The 27,574-nt window shown below is 40.4% G+C and overlaps 2 protein-coding genes across 25 annotated transcripts in view; one reads left to right on the plus strand and one right to left on the minus strand.

Annotated features, from left to right (window-relative positions):
- Positions 1-13,026, minus strand: part of TRIP12 (thyroid hormone receptor interactor 12) — a 147,400-nt gene extending 134,374 nt beyond the window's left edge. For 5 of the 24 annotated variants that reach the window (XM_033425941.2, XM_049712511.1, XM_004262610.4 and 2 more), the window contains exon 1: positions 11,735-11,938. The gene's annotated coding sequence lies outside the window, so the exon portion shown is untranslated. Of the gene's footprint in view, positions 1-2,427; positions 2,444-10,177; positions 10,195-11,117; positions 11,644-11,734; positions 11,941-12,740; positions 12,828-13,011 lie in introns of those variants that run through there. The other 19 variants (XM_033425975.2, XM_033425935.2, XM_033425908.2 and 16 more) reach the window with 12 other exon arrangements.
- FBXO36 (F-box protein 36) overlaps positions 12,120-27,574 on the plus strand; it is a 101,309-nt gene continuing 85,854 nt past the window's right edge. Inside the window, exon 1 of the mRNA XM_004262609.3 lies at positions 12,120-12,467. Coding sequence (XP_004262657.1) covers positions 12,372-12,467 — 96 coding nt within the window. The 5' untranslated portion in view covers positions 12,120-12,371. The remainder of the gene's footprint in view (positions 12,468-27,574) is intronic.

Below are 27,574 nucleotides of genomic sequence, written 5' to 3' on the forward strand. Positions count from 1 at the left end.
AATCTTTCCAGACCAGGGCTCGAACCCGTGTCCCCTGCATTGGCAGGCGGATTCTTAACCACTGCGCCACCAGGGAAGTCCTGAATCCCAATCTTTGCTCTCAACCACTTACCCTAAAGTCCTTTATCACTTAGACATTATCATGCAATCTTTGAAACATATAGTGTTTTAAATTCCTATGAACAAAGTAAACAGTGGCAAGTAATATTCTGGAACAGAGGTTGGCAAATTACAGCCCACAGGCCAAATCTGGCCAACCACTTCACTTTGTAAAGTTTCAGGAGAACAGGGTCAATGGCTGCTTTCACCCTACAAGAGCTGACCTGCAAGGCCAAAAACATTCACCATCTGGCGCCTTGCAAAAAACGTTTCCTGACCCCTGTTCTGAAAGATGATATTGTGTAAACCCTCCCCTAAGTAGTCAAATTAACATACATTTTTTTCTTTATCACTATAAATAAAAATAGCAGCAGCTACTATTTATCAAGTATATACTATTTATGTAAGATCCTAACAGCAACCCATTTTATACCCGAGTAAACTAAGCCTCAGAGAGTTTAAATGACTTGCCCAAGATCACACAGCTGGCATATGGGGACCTTGTTTAAACAGTGTCTAGCCTCAAAGCCCATATTCTTTCTAAATGACACTTCCTTCAAAATATATAAACGTGCGTAGCCATGGAAAAACAAAATTTTCTATGAAAACTGATTAAAATTACATGATAAAAATGCCAACTTTAAGGAGAAATGTTCATGTAAATGTATACACAGATACTGAGTCACACTTCCATCTTATTTTCTATTATATTTATATTTTTGCTGTTATTCCAATTGGCGTTATAACCCAGGGATACTCAAAGCATAGGAAGAATATGGCTATCTTCCTTATGTAAAGATATGGGACAAAGAAGTCATTAAAATAAACACAGAATGCAGAATATATTTACTTAGCACAGTTAACTCTCCTCTGCCACTTCTGAAAATTTATATCCTCTTCTGATACAGACTCATTCGCCCTCATTACACTCCTTGTCTAGAATGTCTGACTCTTCAGTTCACCCACTCACCTATCCATCTCCACCCCACCCCACCCCCGGAGACTCTGTTAACCCATGTAAAATACCATTGTACCAAGGAAAGAATTCAATAGAGGTTAGTTGCTGTAGCTTTTATTCATGAAGCCTTACTATTATTATGCCATTAATCTCCCATACCACTGGACTGATTTATATCACTACGGACTATACTAAACATACTTACAGCGAAAGTCACATCACAAGGGTAATGAAACGAGGAACTGAATTCAGAATTCTATGTGGGCAAGTATACATGGATGCAGATAACACGACTATTCTGAGAAATATCTTGGTAATATTTTTACCATATTCTCTATTCCAAACAGCTAGTCACCTGATAAGGCATCTGACTTATGTCTCAGAATTCAGCTTAAGAGTTTTCATGGTTAATTTTGTCCCCAAGTTTACCACCCCCTCCTAATGAGACTATAAACTCAAGGTCAAGGACCACATCTGTATATCTTAACCTATAATAATAGGTTTGAAATAATAAGTGTTCAAAACTACTTATAATAATACATACCACTTGCTTATTATTCACATATATTAATTCCATCTCCACTGCTAACTTCAGACTAACTTCACTGAGAACAGAGATGTCTTAAATGGTTGTTTTTCTAGATTTGAGAGTATTGCTTATTCAATTCAAGAAACACCTTTAAAAATCAATGCAGCACTTGCTGAAACCAAGATAATTTCTTCCCTTGTACCATGATGCTAATACCAGCCCTTAAAACAGAAATAATTGCAGAATTTTTTAGAATTATAGTTTTACTAAGTCCTTGGCTTCACATACCTTAAAAACATATGGATTAAGCCATTCCTAATTTTAAAACTCTTAATATGGAAACTTCCCAAATCCTTTACTATATAGCATTATATGTTCAAGTAAACTCAGCAAGTATCCTGAAAAAGTTCTAAGTTTCTCTAAATATAGTAAACTCAAGTTAACTGCACAATTATGAATCCTCTTAATTTTAGTAACAAAAACCAAAGCATTAATATGCTGAATATAAGTAAACGCATGAGTGAAGCAGAAGGCCCAGCCCACAGAAGAGGCAGAAAAGCTGCTATTCCAGCAAACATTAAGTTTACCAAAACCTCAGCTGATGCAAGAAATATAAATTGAATATCACCTAAAACAGGTGCTACAATGAAGATCCCAAATGATGGTCTGTTATCTCTTCAGTGATTCCTCTCAGTAGTTTGTGTAATGAGAAAGATACCTGGGAAAAAAATGGCGTGGCCTAATATCCAGGCAGCTGAAAAGTAATACTAGCTGGTTAGAAGAGGCAGAAGCAGATTATCTTACAGTGCCACACCAAAGGCTGAAATTCCCCAAGTCTTACCTCATAGCAGTAACTGGAAGGGCAAAACTTGTCAAAAGGCAGGGTGAAGAGGAGATGAACTCTGCAATTACAAGTCTAGTTTTCTGACAGAAGTATTTTGAGGCCAAAATGTGAAAATCAATACTAAAATTCCTAATGACAGTTGAGAAATAATTAGCAAACAGGTCTGATCACGAAGTTAAGAACTACGGAATCTTCTCAAAAACGAGCCTAGTGGGCTTCCCTGGTGGCGCAGTGGTTGAGAGTCCGCCTGCCGATGCAGGGGACACGGGTTCGTGCCCCGGTCCGGGAAGATCCCACATGCTGCGGAGTGGCTAGGCCCGTGAGCCATAGCTGCTGAGCCTGCGCGTCCCGCAACGGGAGAGGCCACAACAGTGAGATGCCCGCGTACAGGAAAAAAACAAAAACAAAAACAAAAAACCGAGCCTAATTTTTGCCATCTACTGAGAGAAGGGCCCAAATACTTTTTGATCTGAGATGGAAGGGCAGACATCAGGTCTAATTTCCTCTGGAGACTAACCCACCCGCTTTCCCTAGGTGGGCAGAAGAAATGGAAATACATGCTTGATAAAGGAAAAAACTAGGAAGCTGCATGACTGTCTTGCAGAAAAATAAGCACTACTGCCTGTTGCAGCAGTAAAATACAGAGACTTCACAAATGTTTTTATTCTGAAGTCCACAAAACCCCACAAATTTTGTACTATACAGCCTTAACGTATTATTTTACATCATAAACTTGCACTAACAGCTAGCATCTCTGCTATCCCCACATAAGGAAAAATCAAGTTAATTCAAACTACAGACAGCAGTCTACAAGAACATACGAGAGACAAAAGCTGCTAAAGAAAGCTAAATATTATGGCTATCAGACCCCCAAATAAAATATTCTCTTTGGCTTTATTTTCCCTTCAGCCACATGTAACCTGATTTCCCATGTTTGAAATCCTGTTGTACGTACTTTTTTAAAAGTAAAAGGGGTAACAAATAGTCTACTGTGACATAAACCAGCGTGCGAGGTAAATATTTTATTAAAATATTTAACTTGATTAATATTAATTTGCACCTTTTGAAAAATACGTAAAAACTTAAACCACAATTTGCTTTTGTTTTAAACATTTTTTAGTGCATTAGATACTAAGCAAAAGGTTTTCCTATAAATACGACTTGACAAAATAACTGAGTAACTCACAAAAAACATGTATTAATTCTTAAACAGTACTGACTTTTTTAAAATCTCTGAATAAACAATAGTTGAATGAGTTAAGGGAATGATTGCCAGCTTCCACTAAAGGAAGAATTCTGTGACTGAACAGAGGGGCAGTGGGAGTCGACACTTAACCAGCTCCTGCCTACAGAACAAAACTTTTTAAACTATTAAGCAGGGAAACTGAACAAGAAGTAAGTTTGACCTCCACTGCTTTTCTTGCCCCAAAACTTACCACAAAGACCCTTATATACAGTCCTAGAAAGGGAAGCAATTTCATAAAAAGATAAATAAGATCTAAAAGCACATTTAGTTTTCTTTTCAGTTCATTTACAAATTAAATATCTTTTCATGTTGTCACTGCCTATTCATGTATCTACCGTAACTTCAACACATCTATTTAAATCGAATTTCTTAATCTCCCATTTAAGAACCTCAATAATCTCAGCCCAAATTTCCTGATATTTCATAAATGTGGACCCTCTACTCCAGAGGGCCATTAGACCCTCACCACAACTACTCCTTTAAGCTCCCAGTCCTTTCTACACCTATCCGAACAATCAGGGCCAGCTCAAGCCCCTCCTCTCTCCATAAATTCTTCCTCAATAACTTCAGTCTCTCTCTAAACTTCTGAGTATTCACTGTATAAAACTCAACTCTGTACTTAAAAACAAATATGCACAATGTTATATTCTTTTGACATAATTTGAATTTATCTGCAATATTAGTACATTTTGAAATAAGAGATCTCATTTTATAAGTCTCTTATTTCTCCTCAGCACTCTCCAAAAGGGTAAGCCTTATATGGAACCAGAAATGCACATGCATTCGTTACTGATGAAATATGTGTACAATGAAGGCACTTCCAACAATTTATTCAGTACAGCCAAAAAAGCATGCCCTAATTCATCTGTTTCTTAAATTAGACTCTCATATCAGGTTTTCTAAATGCAGAAAACTTGCATTTAGAATATTTACAGAATACTTCTCTATGCTAATTATACATAGTTATCAAGTCAGTTTAAGAATAAAAGTGATTATCAACTAAATGAAACATAATGAAACTCAAAGGACAAAAACTAAGTCATTTTTTATTCTTCCCAGCACAGTCCTGTGGTGCACAGTAAGCACTCGATAAAAACTTGTAATGATATAAACAAACTTTCATCTACTAATGAACATAATCCCCAAATGCTAAACCTGGAGTAACCAAGTCACTCAAACAGTCCAGTGCCTTAACAATCCCTTAAGTACCTGATTTTAATGAGCCTAATTCTGAAAATTTTATATTCTAGGATCCTACACTCAGCTACCAAGCCCTGAAAAACTAAAATAAGCCAGTTGAGGGAATTCCCTGGCAGTCCAGTGGTTAGGACTGTGCACTTTCACTGCTGAGGGCCCGGGGTTCGATCCCTGGTTGGGGAACTAAGATCCTGCAAGCTGCCAAAAAATAAAATAAAATAAAATAAGCAAGTTCACAGTAAACTGTGTCAATACTTTACTATTATTTCACAATATAGTTTCTCAATGTGTCACCAAAATGAACTCTACCACTGCCACCTACCATGTACAATACATTATGTTGGAGCCTTGTGCCAGCCTCTGTGAGGAGAGAAGAATGGGACCTCTACCCCCAAGCAGCCAAAGATATCATAAGAAAGATGTAAACAACTAATAAGACAGACTGTGAAAGCCATAACTGAAACAAATAAAATGTTGCAGAAGGGAGAAGGGGAGAAGAGAGTGAAGACTGAAAATCTTACAGGAGCTACTGAAAGAAAGTTAAGGGTGTTTGGGATTGACATACATACACTAATATGTATAAAATGGATAACTAATAAGAACCTGCTGTATAAATAAATAAGTAAAATTAAATTTAAAAAAAAAAGAAAGTTAAGGGTGTACATGTAGCTACAAAAGGTACAAGATGGGGGAGGGGTGACAACCCAGGTAGACAGACAATCAAAGTCAAGGCAAGAATGAAGTTCCTGGGTGTGTTCAGAGAGGAACAAACAGCCCAATCTGACTGCATGCAGCCAAGAGTGCAAAACAGGATTACAAAATACTGGGGCCATAGAAGTTACAGAATTTTCACACATTTGCTGTTTACAAGGCAACTACAAGCACTTGGGTTTTACAAATTTTTTTTAAAAAGGGGGCTGGGGGAGGCCCTCCATATGATCTCCATGAACCTGCTCTCTAAGGACACAAAGCAGCTTAAATTACAACTCAACAGTGAATTACAAATAGGCTATCTGTACAAACTCACTTTGGGTTTCCAGGGCATCACACGTTTACCAGTACGAGGACTTCAAAATGAGTTAATGTGACCTTAAGACGGCACAAGGTACATCTATTTATTCAGAACGCTGCCCATGGGTGGAATGAGTAGGAGTTGTGAAGTCAGGGTGGAACTCACTGGTTTTGACAGCCAACAAGTTGATTAAGATACACATTGAAATGCTGTAACTTGAAGTCTTGAAGGCTTGTTGATAGACACTTCAGCTTATAAATAGCATTCAAGAATCCATGTAGGGGTAATAACATATTTATAGAAATAAATACACCCTTTCTAAAAAGAAACAGAGTAAGCTAAAATGATGTATAAAACTCAATTTTGGGACTTCCCTGGTGGCGCAGTGGTTGGGAGTCCTCCTGCCAGTGTGGGGGATGCGGGTTTGGGCCCTGGTTGGGGAGGAGCCCACGTGTCACAGAACAGCTGGGCCCGTGCGCCACAGCTGCTGGGCCTGTGCTCCTAGAGCCCGTGCTCCACAAGAGCAGCCACTGCAATGAGGAGTGGCCCCCGCTCTTCGCGGCTGTAGGGGGCCCGCGTGCAGCGTCAGGGACCCAACGCAGCCAAAAGTAAATAAATAAATCTATTAAAACAAAAAACAAAAACAAAAAATACCCCTCAATTTTATATTTAACACGCACACTGTCTCAAAACATACTTAGCGCTTCATGAAGCATTTAAGAGATCAGCTAGTACATGCAAATAATGGACAACTGAAGAATATGAAATGGCTTGCCCTAATTTTTTTTAATATATATGATTCAAAGTAACTTGCAGTCTCTAAAATATATACCAACAGATTAAGAATAAAACTCCCAAAATCTTGTTAGCATTAATAGTGATCCAAAATGTTTATCAAAACAAATCAAATAGGACATTACATTAAACCATTACAAAATATTTTCACTTTCAGAATCATCTTATTCACACAAGACTTATTCCTTTAATAAACGTTTAAAGAATCTTTATTAAGGGCCAGGCACTGTGCTAGATTCTAGGAATAAAAGAGGAATGACTAACTTCAAGGAATTCATAATCAACTAAGGAATACTATTCTATGCTCAAAACAGTTTCAAGTAGAATACCTACATACATAATATTGATAAAAGTATGTTCTAGGTAGAACAGTGTTAACAAATGAGGAAATGGTCAATGCAGCAATGAACAGTGGAGGAAGGGCTCTGTGTTCCAATCCATCTCTGTAGCCTAATCTCCTGAAGAGTGTTGAGCATTTATATGACAATTAACTCTAGGGTCAGTGGCCATAACCACATATTTCAGGTTAGGCACCTGAAGCTCACAAAGGTTAAATTACTTGCCCAAGGTCACAAACATAGAAAAGGCATTGCCAGAACTGGAACCCAAGTCTTTTACCTTCACATCAGATATTCACTTGAACAGTGCTGTTCATTAACGAAAAAACAGAGTAACAGGCAGCTTTTTTACTCTAGGCCCCTAGAATGACTTTTTATATCAAGCATAACTGCAAAACTGACTATTAACAGCTCCTGCACACTCAAGACAAAACCGGTAAGTCTGAAAAATCGCCAAGATTTTTCTTCTGGCTAATCCAGTTTAATGAAACTACTGAAGAATCAAAACCAAAATCTCTAAGTCCTCAGAGAAAAACTATCGAGCACACTTATCAGTCTACGAAACAACTTCTTTTGCCTATACCCTGAAACTATCAATAAACTGGGATAAAGAACTGCATTTTTAAAAATCCAGGACATCAGCCAAGTTAAGTTTTACTTAAATAAAAGTCAAAAGACTGGTTCGGCATCAGTATGCTTATCTATTTACCATAAATAACAGCAAGCACACACTGTGTACAGAGTAACCTAGCAGACCAGGTCGAGACTGTAAAGAACAATTTGCTAGAGGTTTATGTCTTTAAGAAATCTGTAGCATAGCTGTCTGAACTATACCCAGGCACTAAAAGAAAATACACAAATGTAAAGCTAACACTACATGTTAAGAACTACAAGCACCAAAATTATATAACAACCTACAAATTATATGTCTTATATAATATCCACCAAATTCTTACTCTTCCACCCTACCCAGGCACTCTGATGGCACAGTAGTGAGGAAGATGTCAGAGACTGCGAGCCCTACACCAAACAGCATCCTGAGAAATCTGTTGGGGCCAAGAACCTTTCCAAGCAGGAAGACTGGCTGCATAGCCAGCAAGGCCAGGGTAACATTACTGGTTTGGAGTGGGGAGGAAAATGGGTGTTATTTTCAATCAGGTTTATGAGTATACCTTCAGGCATAACACAATGACATTTAGATAATCCTTGCCCTCAGGAAGCATATAATTCAGTCAGGGGAACAAAAGCAATGCATGTCCACAAACCTAGCACTATAATCACAAAATGAAGCACATATAGATAACAAAGAAATAAAAGGAAAAGATCATGGGGTAGAAACTTTTGAGGAAGTGCTTGTGAGTTGCAGTGAACCTAAAATGATTCAAATGTGGGAAAAGTGCATGTCAGGCTGGCAGTAGCAAGAACCTGAATGAAGACGAAAAGCAACAAGCAGGTTGCTTTTTCAATCTGAGTCCATCAAATTACCTCAGGAAAAAGGCAAAAATAAAGTGGCAATTGGTATCACATTTGCTCACAAAGAACCCCACCCATCCACTTAAAAGAATTAAAAACAAAAAACTCCCCAGATTCCGTAAAGAAAACAGATCAAGATTCAGAAATGTTTTTCCTTAATTGTAGTCTCTGATATTAGAAAGTCAATTTCATAAGAGCCACAAATCAGAATAGGTATAAATTTTGTCCATAATAAAAACACAAAGAAATCTGTCTGAAGTTTCTCTCAACAGAATTAACAATGTTTGGGGAACAAGCATACTGATGCAAAATAAAAATTACTGTAACATAAAAATTGGGCCCAAGTTCCACTACCAATCTAGCAGAAACTTCAAATTATGAAGTGCTATAAACTTCGTATCTCCAACCTACCTTACGTAGACACCGCCCACCACCACCACTGAGGAAAGTTATCTTTTTGTAATTACCTCAAAATAGATAATGTAATTTTCTAAAGCTAATGACAATTGTCTTTAACTTACTTAGCAGTTTGTAGTTTTTCACAGCCCTTATGTCCACTGGATCTCACAACCAGCTGGTAGGCAAGATAGGGACTACCCACCCCCATTTTACAGATTAAAATAAATGGAGGCCAGATAGGGTCAGAGAATAGCTCAAGGTCACACAGCTACTAACTGGCAGTGTTATGAATTCCCAGGCCAGCATGTGTCTTCTTTGCTAGGATGATGTCCTTAAAATAGGATCATACAACCTTAACCAGATAACAAATGCAGTAAGCTTGAAAGTTAGAATGGAAAAGTAAACATTCCTTCAAATTTACTTTGCTAGGTGAAAGCACTGATTTTACCCTGGCCTAGCATCCCATTCATCTTAAAAATATTTGTTTAGCACCTTCAGGAACTCTAGCTGCCAAAAGTGTTCTAAAACTTTTAGAAAGTAAATGAAAAATAAAACAAAAAGCTTGTTCATGGACACAAATTAAATAGGAAACGTCAGCTGAACAGACTTAAAAACCACTCAAACTCCTGAAAAAACTGGGAAGCGAATGGAAACAATGATAATCTTCATTACAGTTCTTCGATTCTTATGGATATTGGCACATTCACAGAAAGGCAGATGTGGACAAAGTCCACAACCCCCAGCCATGTTAATGTGCTCTATTAAGCTTAAAATAAATGAAATAAAACTCCCCAATTTCACAAAGATGACATAAAAGCTGGGGCTGAATGTGGAGCAGGGAGTTTCTAAAACAATTGGAAATTGTGTCTCCTCTAAAATTCACACTTAACACTGATCTCTTCGCATGCTCTAAATATGAAAATAAGCCTCACTAAAACCCTCTGCCATTTATCGTCTCTAAACCTCTGATAATATCACTCCTCAGCTCTAACTGCTCCCCGCCCCACCCCACCCCCCGCCCCGGGTAAATGCGACACACACAGGCCTCATACATAGGCCTCTTGCCTTTTTCTCTAACAACTAGGACCTTTGTTCCGAACGTCGGTTTTTTACCCCACTCAATAGCTCTTTCAACTTTCTACCCCGTATTTTTTTGTTTTGTTTTGCTTTTGGAGAGGAGATTCTGAGCCTCAACTTTCCGGGTCTTTAACAAATGAACTGCCAAAAATAGCTAAAGAGACTGGAGAGGAACAGAAAGTTCAACACACCACGGAAGGGCCTACAAACCAGAGGAAAGCCCGGGGATCGGGTGAGCTGGCAGTCCAGGCAAAATCGGGGAAGGCCGACGAGGAAGGGAGGCAGCAGAGTAGCAATGAGACGTCCACTCAGAACAGATCCACGGCGCTATTAAACGTCCTCCCGCCCCACACAGCCCCACGTTCCCACACTGACACTCTCTCTCCCCCAGTGACCTAACGAAGCAACTGAACCATAACCACCGCCAGGCAGGGAGCTTAAGCTACACCTCCTCCAAAGTAAAACGGCATTATCAAAAACAAACCAATCTGTCTTAAGGGTTTAGGAGCAGCCCCTTCCGTTCCTTCCTCGCCACACGGGGTAACCAGTTGCCTCCGTCCCCCAGCAGTTGTTCAAATGTCTAAGATACCCCCAGCCCCCCCGCGCCCCACGATGTGCATGTGTTTTTAAATCTTTGTTTTTTTTCCTCCAGCAAATGAAAGATTTCTCTTATTCTGAGAAAAGGAGCAACACGAAGAAAGAACAGGATTGGGAATTTTACCACCTTCGTTATCTGAACTCCCCTCTAACTTGTTTCAGAACTAGAAACCCACTCACTATGCAGGAGGATGGAGGAGAGAGGGAGGGTGAACCAAATGGACAAACGTTATAATAGGTTTTATGTAATCCACATATAAATAAATTAATCGCCTGACTCGCTTTGAATGTTAATACGACTGGAGCGACAACTGGTCCACCTCCCTCCCACAGGTCCTGACCCCCTCCCCCCAATTTCCACGCTGATCTATTTGGAAGGATGCTCTGCTCCTCTCGGCCAAGTTTCTCGGCCTCTTTCACGCCCCCCTGCATCCTCTCTCGGCGTCATCCTCCCTCAGCCTCAACTTCCCACGGCTGAAGCAACTGCTCAGCGCAGACCCCGTCTCCGGCCTCGCCCGCCCTCAACCGTCCCCCTCGGCAGGAAACCCCTTACTGCGGTCTAAAGTCACTCCGGCCTCTCCCTCCTCTGACCCTCGCTTCCCACAACTGTTGTCACACGAGCGGCTCCCTAGTTTCCATTTCCGGGCCGTCCCTGGCCCAGGAGCCTCCCCTCTCCCGGTTTCCGGGCCCCCCATCCCATTTCCGGGGAACCCTTGCCGTATTCACACCCCCCACCTGCACTTCCGGCCCCCCACTTTCTCTCTTCCTAGACGCCCTCCCAGCTCCAAAGCCCACTTCCGGCCCCCCCGACCCCCGCTGGGCTCCCCCAGACCCGCACGCCTTACCCCGGTTCCGTGTAGGGCCCTACTCATGGCGGGGGGCCGGAGGGGGCACCCAGCGACCCCCCCGCTCCCGCCCGGTCCCGGTCCCTCCAGCCGCGGTCTCCCTCGAGCGCCTAGCCCGTAAACCCCCAGCCCGGTCCTTCCACGGCCCAGCCGCCGCTGCCGCCGCCGCCGGGAACAGGCCGAGCAGGGGCCGAATCGCGGCGATGACACAACCGAGCTTCCTGGGACTTTCTGTTCCAGCCCCCCCCCCACTACCCCCCCAACCCCTCAGCACAACCCCCTCCCCCAGGCCTGGCCCCGCCGCTCGGAACTGCGCCCCAATTACCTAGTTAGGCCCCAAAGTCTCCGGTCCGGACTCGGTGGCGCGGCAGTAACTTCCACTCGCTCCCCCCACCCCCCCCAGCGGCGGCGGCGGCGGCGGCTCCTCGGGTCCCTTCAATTATCAGCTGAGCCGCAGCACCGCGGCCGGCGTGCGCCTCCGTCCGCACCGCCTCCCTCCCCGCCCGTTCCAACACCCTCCGGGAACTACTTTTCCCTTCGAATCAGCCGGACAGACTCGGCCGCGGGACAGGCCCCGCTGCCTACTCGCAGCCCATCACATCGCCCCTCCCTCCCCCAACGCCCGGCTCGACTTCCCCAGCGGCCTGCGATCTCCTCCCGATCCCTTCGAGGGACCAGGAAGGGGAATGTGGTGCTTCGCTTGGTATCCCTCCGCCGGGGTCACCCCCTCCCCTCGGTGGTAGCAGGAACTAATTCCCCTTCGGGTCACCCGGGACCTCAAGGTGGAAATTTCACGGCTCAGAGTTCCCTCTAACCCCTGGAAGAGGGAACAATCACCCCAAGTTAGAAACACCCCGCCAAGTCACAAGTAGGGTTCGATTTAAACCAGGGCCCTTGCCCCATGACCCCAATCAGGCCCCGCCCCTTCCTGGTTGTCTTAGCGACGGTGGTGGCGTCCCAAGATGGCGTCGTGGTTGCCGGAGACTCTGTTCGAAATTGTAGGACAAGGCCCGGCGCCGAGTAAAGACTATTACCAGTTATTGGTCACCCGGTCCCAGGCAAGTGCGAACCGCGGTTACCCTCTTTAGTAACTCTCTTCCCGCCCCGGTGGAGCCCGGAACGCGAGCCGCGCTAGGCCGAGAGCGGCTGTGGCCAGCCGGAAGCGCCGGGTCCCTGCTTCGAGCCGGGAGATTTCCCTCGTCACCTCGGCCTCCTCTGCGGGCCCGGCGGCCCGCGTGTCCCTTCCCAACCCCAGCCCGGCTCGTACCCGGAGAGCCTTCTTGGCCTCCTCACAATGCCGCCCGCTCCCTTCTGTCACCCCGGGTTCCTACCCGCAGAGTTCCCTCCGCGCGGAAAGAAAAACAGGCGTCCCTGGCTTGCGTGCAGCCTCACCTCAGCGTGGGAAGGAGGGAAAGAAAGACTCAGCCAAGTGTCCCAAGGAGGAGCCGGCAGGGGAGGAGAGAAAAGGAAGATCTCTTTTCCAGGGGAGGGTTTAATTATGGGGGATTTTTCACGTCTTATTGTGGTCTTTACGTGTACCAAGGCCACATCAAAACTTCCTTATTTCTAGTAGGGATTGATCGTTGAGAGCTTACTCCTTACCTTTTCGGAGCCCCTTCTATCCCACTGAAAGTGTGCGGGGGGTGGTACAAAAATGTTTCAGCTGCTCTGCGCGTCAGCCCCACCCATTATGACATCTGCTTCACAACAATAAGACCGAGGATTATGTTATCGCTCAAGTAACTATCGGCCTATTTTTATGACTACTTTAGCTGTTTAAGGTGGGCTTTGTGGATGATTTATTGTGCCCATGAAATGATCGAGTTAAATGGGTCCTCCACTCGGAACTCGTTTCTAATTCCTCGCTGAGCTTACACCTGTCACCGAGATATTCGTGCACCTTGCACTTTCAAAAATGGTATTCCTAAAAAATGAAATTTAGAACTTGGTATATATTTGTTTTGGTGTACGTATTGAATATTTCATCAGTTTGTTCCATGAGCCCTTCAATAAAATAGACAATGATTTTTAGAGCTTCAAAAGCATCTTTTAAAATAGAAATAATGTATATTTATTTCTAGATCTAAGATTTATAAATATTACAAGCGTAATATCAATTGATAGCGTATCGAACTTAAATTTTTAATTGAACACTTAAAGAAAATTTTTACATATTATTTGGAATTTCTTTAATTTCTTAAAGACAGAAATGTACTCTTCTTGTACATTTATTTTAGGGTTGACTGTTTTCCATTTGCTATATAAGATGTATGATCCTAACAATTCTTCACATCTAGCATGAGTGATTGAAAACAATATTTTATGTATTCTGACTTCATTTTCTATTTTATCTACCTCAAGTAAGTTAGAATGTTCTAATTTTTACTTTACAGCCTTTTCCATAGCTTGTCTTTAAAAATTGTTTGAGTGTTTCTTATTCTTGCGAGTCTGGTATTATAAGTGTATTATACTGTAATGTTGTATGCCTCAGCAAGCTAAATTACTTGTTTACCTTTCTGTTTTAGAAAATTAACCATAGCAGTCCTCCTGTTATTAGTTTTCCCCAAGAATGGTCCTGTTGTTGATGTTCTTCAGACTTTGCTCCCTAGTCTAACTTGGGCGCATGCCTTCCTTCAGCTACTGTTTCATGACATTTTTCTTGCCCCTCCCCCAGAAGTATTCTTAATTTTTTTTCTTTCTTCTGTTTTTTTTTTTTTTTAACACGTCAGAAACTCTCATCTATTTCAGGCCCTGTTTTTTTTCTGTCCCATTGCTTATATGTAAAATCCTTTGCAAGTTCTGATCTTTTTTCTTCTTTTAAGCAGACTGAGTATACTCACTACAGTTCTACCAGTGAGAGTTAATCTCAAATCTGATTAATTCACTCTCTTTTTAAAGTAAAATTTGTTGTAAAAAAAAAAAATAGTAAATCTAAAAAATAGTCTTTTCAGTCAACCATCTTGAGAATATGCTAGTTTCTAACCACAAGATAAGTTTTCTAAGTCTCAGCACAGGAAACCAAACATCCAGTGAGAGACAATCTGACATAAATAAATCAAACATAGAATTACAATGTGTTTTATAAGATGGACTTTTTGCTGGAGTGTCTTTCTAAAATTGATTCTTGTACATATTTTCTCTTTCTTTCTGCCTTTATTCCCCAAAATGTTGTATATTATCCAAAATATGCTCCAGATTAAATGGATGCTTCTTTCACTGTGATTCCCTTTTTTATTCTTTTTCATTGCTTTTATTTTTATTCGCTTTAAATCCAAATAACTGCACATTTGACAATGATTTAAAGGCAGATATATCTCTCATTAGCATCATACCACTATTGCCATAGTTCAAAATATATAAACATTGTACATTAGTATTTCCTTTGCCTTCTTGCTTATACAGTGACATTAAAATCATACTTTTATGCTTATAGAGACATTTCCAGTTAATAACTTGATGCCATGATTTTTTTTTCTTTCAGAAAAGGGACTTAGAGAATATAGCTTGAGGTCAATATAGCTTAATTCTCAAATCTGATCTTTATAATGATGATCCAGAGGCTTAGAAAAATCAGTGCCCTGCTTTCTAAATCAAAGATTTACCCAATTATTCTTTACTCTAGTTCTATATATATAATATATATTATATTGGTTTCTAATTCTTTGAAAACTAGTAGATTCATAGTGAGTTAGGGCTAGAAAGAATCTTGAATATTACTTAGGCCAGGGATATTTCACACTTAGCTTCTAAGAAAGTCTTAAGTTGTGTTTCTGAATGAAGATCCTTTCCTTGATTTTATTTTATTTTTTTAATATAAATTTATTTATTTTTGGCTGCATTGGGTCTTTGTTGCTGCACACGGGCTTTCTCTGGTTGTGGAGAGCGGGGTCTACTCTTCGTTGTGGTGCATGGGCCTCTCATTGCAGTGGCTTCTCTTGTTGCGGAGCATGGGCTCCAGGACACGTGGGCTTCAGTAGTTGCGGCACACGGGCTCAGTAGTTGTGGCTTGTGGGCTCTAGAAGGCAGGCTCAGTAGTTGTGGTGCACAGGCTTAGTTGCTCCGCGGCATGCAGGATCCTCCCAGACCAGGGCTTGAACCCGTGTCTCCTGTATTGGCAGGCGGATTCTTAACCACTGCACCACCAGGGAAGCCCCCCTTTCCTTAATTTTAATCAGCAACTTGTCATTTACTGTGGGGATGCAAAATATAAGAAGATTCCTGCCTTTGAAGAATTTATCATTCCTTCAACAAATATTGAGCATCTTTTATATGCCAGGTACTGTTCTAGATTCAGGAAATCATCAATGAACCATACAAAGTCCCTCCTCTCATGAAGCGTATAGTCTAGTGAGAAGAATATAGTTAGTGACTTGATTTATATAAACACTCTAATGGTTTAACTTTTGTTTTAAGTCCAAAGGAGGTTCTTGAGCAATTGCCAAGTTAATGAATAGCGCAAACATTTTAAAATCTATGAGTCCAGAGGAAGCAAAAATCACTTTAGACCATGAGGTCCAGGAGGGTACTGTTACAAGTATTTTACTCTTGGAATTCTGTCTTATTTGTCCTCTTGAAATAGAAGTGTTGCTTAAGGTGGTCAGAACTGGTGACTTAGGTTTAATGTGACAAATATTGGGAAACTGCTAGAAACAGTAACTATATGCTAAGTAGATGAGAGTTGGCAGATATGGCCTTTTGCTCCTAATAACACAGGTGGTTGCCCCAAGAGCACCAATATGTTATAGTCGCTCCAGCAGATGAAAGAAAGAAGGATGAAGAATTACAAAATAGATTAGTCTTATTTTATCTATCTTATTAAATCTTACTCAAAACTCCAAAAGGATACCTGAAGCTAATGTCATCTGAAAAAAAAAAAAATCCGAAAGCTCACTCCCCAAAAGTGGCAAATATCTTTCACATGCTTTAGAGCTGTAGCACTGACAAACTGAGAACACCTGAGGTCCCATGCCAGCCTGTGACAGGAAGCTGTCATTTCAGTGACTTCACAACAAAGAATTGTGCTGGTGCCACTTCAATCCACAGAAAGATTTAAAGATTTAAATTAAAAGATTGAAAGATTTAAGTTTAAAGATTTAAATCTTTCAATTTGAAAGATTTAAAATTTAGTACGGTCTAATAGAAATGTCAATCCATGCACCCTTTGGCCCAGCAAATCCATATCTAGGATTTTATATCCAAAAATGCTTTCACATGTGAGCAAGAATGTACACCAAAGTAAAATAATTGTAAATCTTTCCATAAAATATGACTCAGTCTTTTGAAAAAGATGTGATGGATCTTTTATTTGTTCAATAGACCAAATAAAATCTTAAGCAAGGAAAGCAAGTTGCTGAGTTCAGTAAACATAGTATGATCCCATTTAAAAAAGAACATTAACAACAGTTTTTTATTTTGTTTTAAATAAATGTTGGATAAGCTAGAGTGATTCACTCTTATGGATGGAGTTATAGATTGCTTTCACTTTCTGCATCACATATTTCTGAAAGATCTGAATTTTTCTACAGTAATATTTTTATAATCAGAGAAAAGCAATAAAGGTTTAAAATGAAAACATAAATGGATAACTTACTTTGAGAAGTTGCCCTGCTCTGTGTGTCATCTTCCTCCTGTTTCACCGGCACCACCTTTGAGCCACTTCCCACACTAAATGATGGGCAGCATCAGTAACGGTGTCATCAAAGATCCTGCTGTGTTTTTCTTTGCGGGGGTGAGCCTAATTCCACAAATTTAGAGGAGGTGCAAGTTGGGTTAATGGTTGCTTGTAAAATTTTAAGGAGATTTTAGTGTCTAGAAACTCCCTGGCCTTACGTTTATTTTTGCTTTCGTTTTTGTTTTCAATGTAAGTAGTAATTACTTTTGAGAAACTAGGGAACTGCCCTCCCTTGCCTTGTTGGGTGTGTGATTGTACTAATGAGCTAAAAAAGAGAGATGTGGAGGGCATTCCCTGATGGTCCATGGTTAGGACTGGCTTTCACTGCTGTGGTCTGGGTTCCATCCCTGGTCGAGGAACTAAGATCATGCAAGCCGTGAAGCCAAAAAAAAAGGAGAAAGAGAGAGAGTTGTGGAGAATGAAGTCAGGCAAAGATGGTCTACTGAATAGATTTATTTGCCCTCCAGTAAAGCTTAAAGAACAAAAATTCTCAAATAAATTGAAATCATGTCTAACAGATGCCAGACTGCACATTTTGGGAGCTGGATGGGGTGCAATTTGATATTACAGTGGTATTTTCCCAGGGGTCCCAGGAACCCCTAAATCATGCTCTGCCCTAGCCCTGCCCCCCCCCACGTAAGGTCCCCAAGAGTCATATGAGTGGAGAAGATAAAGCAAGGAGAGTAAACAGGTTTGCCTCTGCTTACTCTTTCCTTGTCCTTAATGGAACTTTCCCACTGACGGCACTTCACAGCCACGATGCCCGTTCTGCCCGGTGGCCACCAGCCACAACCAAAACGTTTCTACACAGAAGGAACTACTGCTGCTCTTCTTAAAGTACAAAGGTCAGTGGGATGCTCGCATTTGCTTACTTTCCTCTTCCCCATTGCTTAAGGCCAGACTTACCCTTCTGTTCTTCAGCTGTCTCTCAGAGGCTCTCATGTTCCTCTGCCCCTAAAGGTAAGCTTTTCCCTTCTTTGCTGCACTTCAGAACTTTCAGCCCAGCCCTGCAGGGCCTCCTCTGGGAGCATTTGGCTTTTTCTTCCGGCTCCTGCTGACAGCAGCACCTGCAGTGAACGTACCCTTCCCTGCATGGCACGGTCAGCCAGGTGCTCGTGCCTTCTCCCACACTATTCCTCTCCTGTTCCTCGTATCTGAGACTCCGGAAAAATGATTCGCAGCTTGTGACACTCCAGGATGTACCCCATTAAAGTTGTGAAATCATGTTTACTCAGAAATTTAAGTTCCTTTTAAGTTTTTAAGGTGACCTGTGGCATTTTTCAGGGGAGAGGGAGAAAATAATACCAACGAGGTGATTCAAGTTTTAAAAATAACAATATTCAGTCCTTTATCGTAACCCAGTGATCAAATGGCTCCTAAATCCTCATTTCAAAGTTACATAAGAGGACTTCCCTGGTGGCGCAGTGGTTGAGTCTGCCTGCTGATGCAGGGGACACGGGTTTGAGCCCTGGTGTGGGAAGATCCCACATGCCGCAGAGCAACTAAGCCCGTGAGCCACAACTACTGAGCCCACATGCCACAACTGCTGAAGCCTGCGTGCCTAGAGCCCGTGCTCTGCAACAAGAAAAGCCACCGCAATGAGAAGCCCACGCACTGCAATGAAGAGTAGACCTCGCTCGCTGCAACTAGAGAAAGCCCGCGCGCAGCAATGAAGACCCAACGCGGCCAAAAATAAATAAATAAATAGATTTATATTAAAAAAAAAATTACATGAGGACTTGATAGAGCTCCAGGATCATCTCCCAGGTAAATCGTTTATTCAGCATCTCTGAGTGCCTACTCAATCTGGGCAGTTAATTTGGTCTCACCCTCCATTGACACAGATTTGCCTCCTAATTATATGGGGCAGTAGAGCACTTAATTGGGAGTCACTGAGTCATGGATCCTTTTATTCCTCCTACTAGTCTGTAAGCTCTTGACCTGAGGCAAAACACTTAATTTGTCTGGGCCCCGGTTGCCTCATCAGCATAATAAGGTTACTAGTCTAAGAGATCACTAAGGTTTATTCCATCTCTGAAATGCTATTTCACATGAAAGTAGTGTTTGACCCTAGAAAAAGCACTGAATTTTTTTTTTTGAAAAACTGAGGGTACATCGCAGATCCTGTACTAGTAGCTATATGACTTGGTGTAAGTTTCACCTGCCTGCGGTTCCATTTCTTCATCTGTAAAATGGACAGTTCAACCCTTGGCTACTTCACAGATAATGGTGAGAACCAAAAAATATAAAAAGCACTCCAGGCCACTGTTTCTCAAAGAGAGGTCATGATCAAATAAGATTGGAAAGTCCTGGGTGCAACACAATTCTATTTGCTTTTCTTCTCCGAAATTTCTCAGAGGCTTTAAAATCCTGCTGTGCAACAGGAATCTCTGAGAGGAAACAGCAGCCCGAGCTTTTCATACGGGCATGTGACTACCAAACTCCTTTTCCTCTGAGCATCTCAGGATCTGAGGTTCTGTGGATGCCCTTTGGAAAACACCCAGCAGTGTGCCTGGCACAAAGCAGCAAATACTGAAGAAATCTTTAAGTATTTATATTGCCTTGTCTTCTTCCAATACCAAATCAGTCAAACTTCACTTTTCCGTGAAAATCATTGTTCTAACTCGTTAGTCATCTCACGACTTGTGTTATTTCATTTATTATTACCATCAGCTTATGTTTCCACAGAAATACCTATTGATGTCTTGATTGGGATTGTAATGATCCATTTGTGGTGAATCGACATCTTTACAATGCCAAGTTTTCAATCCACAAATATAGTATATCCTTCCTTTTAGAATTTCTTAGATATGCTTTAATTTTGCTTAAAGATTTCTTATAGGGCTCCCTGGTGGTGCAGTGGTTGGGAGTCTGCCTGCCGGGGCAGGGGACACGGGTTCGTGCCCCGGTCCGGGAGGATCCCACGTGCCGTGGAGCGGCTGGGCCCGTGAGCCATGGCCCCTGAGCCTGCGCATCCGGAGCCTGTGCTCCGCGGCGGGGGAGGCCACAGCAGTGAGAGGCCCGCGTACAGCAAAAAAAGAAAAAAAAAAAAAAAAAAGATTTCTTATAGTGTAGAAATCTTACATATATCTTGTTAGAATTCTAGGTGTTTGACTTTTCTGTTCTATTGTAACTTAAACTCCTTTTACAATTGTATTTTCCTATTGTAGCTACTAAGAAAAACACAATTGATTTTTGCTTCCAGTAAATTGACTTTCATCTAGTGATCTTGCTAAGTCATTTACTGATTCTTCTTTTTTGAATTTTATTTATTTTTTTATACAGCAGGTTCTTCTTAGTTATCTATTTTATGCATTATTAGTGTATATATGTCAATCCCAATCTCCCAGTTCATCCCACCACCACCACCCCGGCCACTTTCCCCCCTTGGTGTCCATACGTTTGTTCTCTACATCTGTGTCTCTATTTCTGCCCTGCAAACCAGTTCATCTGTACTAGGTTCCACATATATGCGTTAATATGCCATATTTGTTTTTCTCTTTCTGACTGACTTCACTCTGTATGACAGTCTCTACATCCATCCACATCTCTACAAATGACCCAATTTTGTTCCTTTTTATGGCTGAGTAATATTCCATTGTATATATGTGCCACATCTTCTCTATCCATTCATCTGTTGATGGGCATTTAGGTTGCTTCCATGTCCTGGCTATTGTAAATAGTGCTGCAGTGAACATTGGGGTGCATGTTTCTTTTTGAATTATGGTTTTCTCTGGGTATATGCCCAGTAGTGGGATTGCTGGGTCATACAGTAGTTCTATATTTCATTTTTTAAGGAACCTCCATACTGTTCTCAATAGTGGCTGTATCAATTTACATTCCCACCAACAGTGTAAGAGGGTTCCCTTTTCTCCACACCCTCTCCAGCATTTGTTGTTCGTAGATTTTCTGATGATGCCCATTCTGACTGGTGTGAGGTGATACCTCATTGTAGTTTTGATTTGCATTTCTCTAATAATTAGTGATGTTGAGCAGCTTTTCATGTGCTTCTTGGCCATCTGTATGTCTTCTTTGGAGAAATGTCTATTTAGGTCTTCTGCCCATTTTTGGATTGGGTTGTTTTTTTTTTTAATATTGAACTGTATGAGCTGTTTATATATTTTGGAGATTAATCCTTTGTTGATTTGTTTGCAAATATTTTCTCACATTCTGAGGGTTGTCTTTTCGTCTTGTTTGTAGTTTCCTTTGCTTTGCAAAAGCTTTTAAGTTTCATTAGGTTCCATTTGTTTATTTTTGTTTTTATTTCCATTACTTTAGGAGGTGGATCAAAAAAGATCTTGCTGTGCTTTATGTCAAAGAGTGTTCCTCCTATATTTTCCTCTAAGACTTTTATAGTGTCTGTTCTTACATTTGGGTCTCTAATCCATTTTGAGTTTATTTTTGTGTATGGTGTTAGGCCGTGTTCTAATTTCATTCTTTTACATGTAGCTGTCCAGTTTTCCCAGCACCACTTATTGAAAACACTGTCTTTTCTCCATTGTATATCCTTGCCTCCTTTGTCATAGATTAGTTGATCATAAGTGCATGGGTTTATCTCTGGGCTTTCTATCCTGTTCCATTGATCTATATTTCTCTTTTTGTGCCAGTACCATATTGTCTTGATTACTGTAGCTTTGTAGTGTAGTCTGAAGTCAGGGAGCCTGATTCCTCCAGCTCCATTTTTTTTCCCTCAAGACTTGGCTATTCAGGGTCTTTTGTGTCTCCATACAAATTTTAAGATTTTTTGTTCTAGTTCTATAAAAATTGCCATTGGTAATTTGATAGGGATTGCATTGAATCTGTAGATTGCTTTGGGTAGTACAGTCATTTTCACAATATTGATTCTTCCAATCCAAGAACATGGTTTATCTCTCCATCTGTTGGTATCATCTTTAGTTTCTTTCATCAGTGTCTTATAGTTTTCTGCATACAGGTCTTTTGTCTCCCTAGTAAGTTTATTCCTAGGTATTTTATTCTTTTTGTTGCAATAGTAAATGGGAGTTTCCTTAATTTCCTTAATTTCTCTTTCAGATTTTTCATCATTAGTGTATAGGAATGCCAGAGATTTCTGTGCATTAATTTTGTATCCTGCATCTTTACCAAATTCATTGATTAGCTCTAGTAGTTTTCTGGTGGCATCTTAAGGATTCTCTATATATAGTATCATGTCATCTGCAAACAGTGACAGTTTTACATCTTCTTTTCCAATTTGTATTTCCTTTTCTTCTCTGATTGCCATGGCTAGAGCTTCCAAAATTATGTTGAATAATAGTGGCGAGAGTGGACATCCTTGTCTTCTTCCCGATCTTAAAGGAAATGCTTTCATTTTTTCACGATTGAGAATGATGTTTGCTGTGGGTTTGTCGTATATGACCTTTATCATGTTGACGTAGTTTCCCTCTATGCCCACTTTCTGGAGAGTTTTTATCATAAATGGGTATTGAATTTTTTCAAAAGCTTTTTCTGCATCTATTGAGATGATCACATGGTTTTTATTCTTCAGTTTGTTCATATGGTGTATCACGTTGATTGATTTGTGTATATTGAAGAATCCTTGCATCCCTGGGATAAATCCCACTTGATCATGGTGTATGATCCTTTTAATGTGTTGTTGGATTCTGTTTGCTAGTATTTTATTGAGGATTTTTGCATCTATATTCATGAGTGATATTGGTCTGTAGTTTTCTTTTTTTTGTAGTATCTTTGTCTGGTTTTGGTATCAGGGTGATGGTGGCCTTGTAGAATGAGTTTGGGAGTGTTCCTTCCTCTGCAATTTTTGGAAGAGTTTGAGAAGGATGGGTGTTAGGTCCTCCCTAAATGTTTGATAGAATTCACCTGTGAAGCCATCTGGTCCTGGACTTTTGTTTGTTGGAAGATTTTTAGTCACAGTTTCAATTTCATTACTTGTGATTGGTCTGTTCATATTTTCTATTTCTTCCTGGTTCAGTCTTGGAAGGTTATACCTTTCTAAGAATTTATCCATTTCTTCCAGGATGTCCATTTTATTGGCATAGAGTTGCTTATAATAGTCTCTTAGATTGCTTTGTATTACTGCGGTGTCTGTTGTAACTTCTCCTTTTTCATTTCTAATTTTATTGAGTCCTCTCCCTGTTTTTCTTGATGAGTCTAGCTAATGGTTTATCAATTTTGTTTATCTTCTCAAAGAACCAGCTTTTAGTTTTATTGTGATCTTTGCTATTGTTTTCTTTGTTTCTATTTTATTTATTTCTGCTCTGATCTTTATGATTTCTTTCCTTCTGCTAACTTTGGGCTTTGTTTGTTCTTCTTTCTCTATTTCCTCTAGGTGTAAAGTTAGATTGTTTATTTGAGATTTTTTTTTTCTTGTTTCTTGAGGTAGGCTTGTATTGCTATAAACTTCCCTCTTAGAAATGCTTTTGCTGCATCCAATAGGTTTCGGATCATCGTCTTTTCATTGTCATTTGTCTCTAGGTATTTTTTGATTTCCTCTTTGATTTCTTCAGTGATCTCTTGGTTATTTAGTAACGTATTGTTTAGCCTCCATGTGTTTGTGTTTTTTACGTTTCTTTCCCTGTAATTGATTTCTAATCTCATAACGTTGTGGTCAGAAAAGATGCTTGATATGATTTCAATTTTCTTAAATTTACTGAGGCTTGATTTGTGAGCCAAGATGTGATCTATCCTGGAGAATGTTCTGTGTGCACTTGAGAAGAAAGTGTCATCTGCTCTTTTTGGACGGAATGTCCTATAAATATCAATTAAATCTATCTGGTCTATTGTGTCATTTAAAGTTTTTGTTTCCTTATTAATTTTCTGTCTGAATGGTCTGTCCATTTGTGTAAGTGAGGTGTTAAAGTCCCCCACTATTATTGTGTTACTGTCAATTCCCTCTTTTATAGCTGTTAGCAGTTGCCTTATGTACTGAGGTGCTCCTATGTTGGGTGCATATATATTTATAATTGTTATATCTTCTTCTTGGATTGATCCCTTGATCATTATGCAGTGTCCTTCCTTGTCCCTTGTAACATTCTTTATTTTAAAGTCCATTTTATCTCATATGAGTATTGCTACTCCAGCTTTCTTTTGATTTCCATTTGCATGGAATATCTTTTTCCATCCCCTCACTTTCAGTCTGTATGTGTCCCTAGGTCTGAAGTGGGTCTCCTGTAGACAGCATATAGATGGGTCTTGTGTTTGTGTCCATCCAGGGAGCCTGTGTCTTTTGGTTGGAGCATTTAATCCATTCATGTTTAAGGTAATTATCGATATGTATGTTCCTATTACCATTTTCTTAATTGTTAAGGGTTTGTTTTTGTAGGTCCTTTTCTTCTCTTGTGTTTCCCACTTAGAGAAGTTCCTTTAGCATTTGTTGTAGAGCTGGTTTGGCGGTGCTGAATTCTCTTAGCTTTTGCTTGTCTGTAAACCTTTTGATTTCTCCATCGAATCTAAATGAGATCCTTGCCAGGTAGAGTAATCTTGGTTGTAGGTTCTTCCCTTTCATCACTTTAAGTATATCATGCCACTCCCTTCTGGCTTGTAGAGTTTCTGCTGAGAAATCAGCTGTTAACCATATGGGAGTTCCCTTGTATGTTATTTGTCATTTTTCCCCTGTTTCTTTCAAGAATTTTTCTTTGTCTTTAATTTTTGTCCATTTGATTACTATGTGTCTCGGCATGTTTCTCCTTAGGTTTATCCTGCCTGGGACTCTCTGCACTTCCTGGACTTGGGTGGCTATTTCCTTTCCCATGTCAGGGAAGTTTTCGATTATAATCTCTTCACATATTTTCTCGGGTCCTTTCTCTCTCTCTTCTCCTTCTGGGACCCCTATAATGCAAATTTTGTTGCATTTAATGTTGTCCCAGAGGTCTCTTAGGCTGTCTTCATTTCTTTTCATTCTTTTTTCTTTATTATGTTCCGTGGCAGTGAATTCCACCATTCTATCTTCCAGGTCACTTATCTGTTCTTCTGCCTCAGTTATTCTGCTATTGATTCCTTCTAGTGTATTTTTCATTTCAGTTATTGTGTTGTTCATTTCTGTTTGTTTGTTCTTTAATTCTTCTAGGTAATTGTTCTTTAATTCTTCTAGGTGATTGTTCTTTAATTCTTCTAGATCTTTGTTAAACATTTCTTGCATCTTTTCGATCTTTGCCTCCATTCTTTTTCCGAGGTCCTGGATCATCTTCACTATCATTATTCTGAATTCTTTTTCTGGAAAGTTTCCTATCTCCACTTCATTAAGTTGTTTTTCTGGGGTTTTATCTTGTTCCTTCATCTGGTACATAGCCCTCTGCCTTTTCATCTTGTCTATCTTTCTGTGAATGTGTTTTTTTTTCCACAGACTGCAGGACTGTATTTCTTCTTGCTTCTGTTGTCTGCCCTCTCATTCACTTACTAATTCTGATAATTTGTAATTCTTTTATTTTTTTCTTCCAGCTTTACTGAGATATATTTGACATACAACACTGTATAAATTTAAGGTGTACAACTTAATGATTTGACTGACATACATTAGAAAATGATTACCACAATACGTTTAGTGACTATCCATCTTCTCACATCAATATAAAATAAAGGAAAAATAAAAAAGATTTCTTAGTGACTAGAACTCTTAGGGTTTACTCTTTTAACAACTTTCATATATAACACACAGCAGTGTTAATAGATTAGTCATGTTGTACATTATATCCCTAGTACGTATTTATCTCATCACTGGAGGTTTGTTCTTTTTGACCATGCTCATCCAATTCCCCCTTCCCTCCGTCCCCACCTCTGGTAACCACAAATCCAATCTCTTTTTCTATAAGTTTGTTGTTGAAGTATAATTGACCTACAATACTGTGTTAGTTCCTGGTGCACAAAATAGTGATTCCATATTCCTATACTTTGCAAAATGATCACCATGATAAGTCTAGTTACCGTCTCTCACCATACAAAGATAGTACATTATTATTGACTGTATTACCCACTCTGTACATTTCATGCCTGTGACTCGTTTATTTTGTAACTGGAAGTTTGTACCTCTCAATTTCTCTCACCTATTCCATTCATACCCCCACCCGCTTCCTCTCTGCCAACTAACTGCTTGTTCTCTATATCTATGACTCTATTTTGTTATACTTGTTCATTTCTTTTTCAGATTCCACATATAAGTGAAATCATATGGTATTTGTCTTTCTCTGACTTTTTTCACTTAGCATAATACTCTCTAGGTCTATTCATGTTGTCATGAATGGCAAATTTCATTCTTTTATGGCTGAGTAATCCATTATACATATAGACCACATCTTCTTTATCCATTCATCTGATGATGGACACTGTGGTTGCTTCCACATCTTGGCTATTGTGAATAATGCTGCAATGAACATAGGGGTGCATATATCTTTTCAAATTAGTGTTATTGTTTTCTTTGGAAAAATACCTAGAAGTGGAATTTCTGGATCATATGGTAGTTCTATTTTTAGTTTTTTGAGGAACCTCCATCTGTTTTCCATAGTGGCTTCAGCAATTTACATTCCCAACAACAGTGCACGAGGGGTTCCTTTTCTCCATATCCTCACCAACACTTGTTATTTGTTGTCTTTTTGATAATAGCCATTATGACAAATGTGAAGTGATATTCCATTGTGGGTTTTTTTTGTTTGTTTGTTTGTTTTGCGGTACGCGGGCCTCTCACTGCTGTGGCCTCTCCCGTTGCAGACCACAGGCTCCGGACACGCAGACTCAGCGGCCATGGCTCACGGCCCCAGCTGCTCCGCGGCATGTGGGATCCTCCCGGACCGGGGCAGGAAACTGTGTCCCCTGCATTGGCAGGCGGACTCTCAACCACTGCGCCACCAGGGAAGCCCCCCATTGTGGTTTTGATTTTCATTTCCCTGACCATCAGTGATGTTGAGCATCTTTTCATGTGTCTGTTGACCATCTGCATGTCTTTGGGAAAATGTCTATTCACATCCTCTACCCATCTTTTTTTTTTTTTTTTTTTTTTTTGGTGGTACGCGGGCCTCTCACTGTCGTGGCCTCTCCTGTTGCAGAGCACAGGCTCCAGACACGCAGGCTCAGCGGCCATGGCTCACGGGCCCAGCCGCTCCACGGTATGTGGGATCTTCCCAGACCGGGGCACGAACCCGTGTCCCCTGCATCGGTAGGCGGACTCTCAACCACTGCGCCACTAGGGAAGCCCTCTACTCATCTTTTAATCAGGTTATTTGTTTTTATGGTTGTTGTGTTGTATGAGTCCTTTGTACATTTTGGATATTAACCTCTTGTCAGATATGGTTTGTAAATACCTTCTCCCATTCAGTAGGCAGCCTTTTAGTTTTGTTGATAGATTCCTGTGTAAATGTGTTTTAGTTTGATGTAATCCTGTTTGTTTATTTTTGTTTTTGTTTCCCTTGCCATTACAAAGAATTTATAATTCTTTTCCATTTTTTGACACATTCATGTCATCTGTGAATAATGACATACATTTCTTCCTTTCTAACCTTCATGTTTTCTTTATCCTTGCCTTATTGCATT

Source organism: Orcinus orca, chromosome 7 (genome assembly GCF_937001465.1).
Source record: "Orcinus orca chromosome 7, mOrcOrc1.1, whole genome shotgun sequence".
Lineage (NCBI taxonomy): Eukaryota > Metazoa > Chordata > Mammalia > Artiodactyla > Delphinidae > Orcinus > Orcinus orca.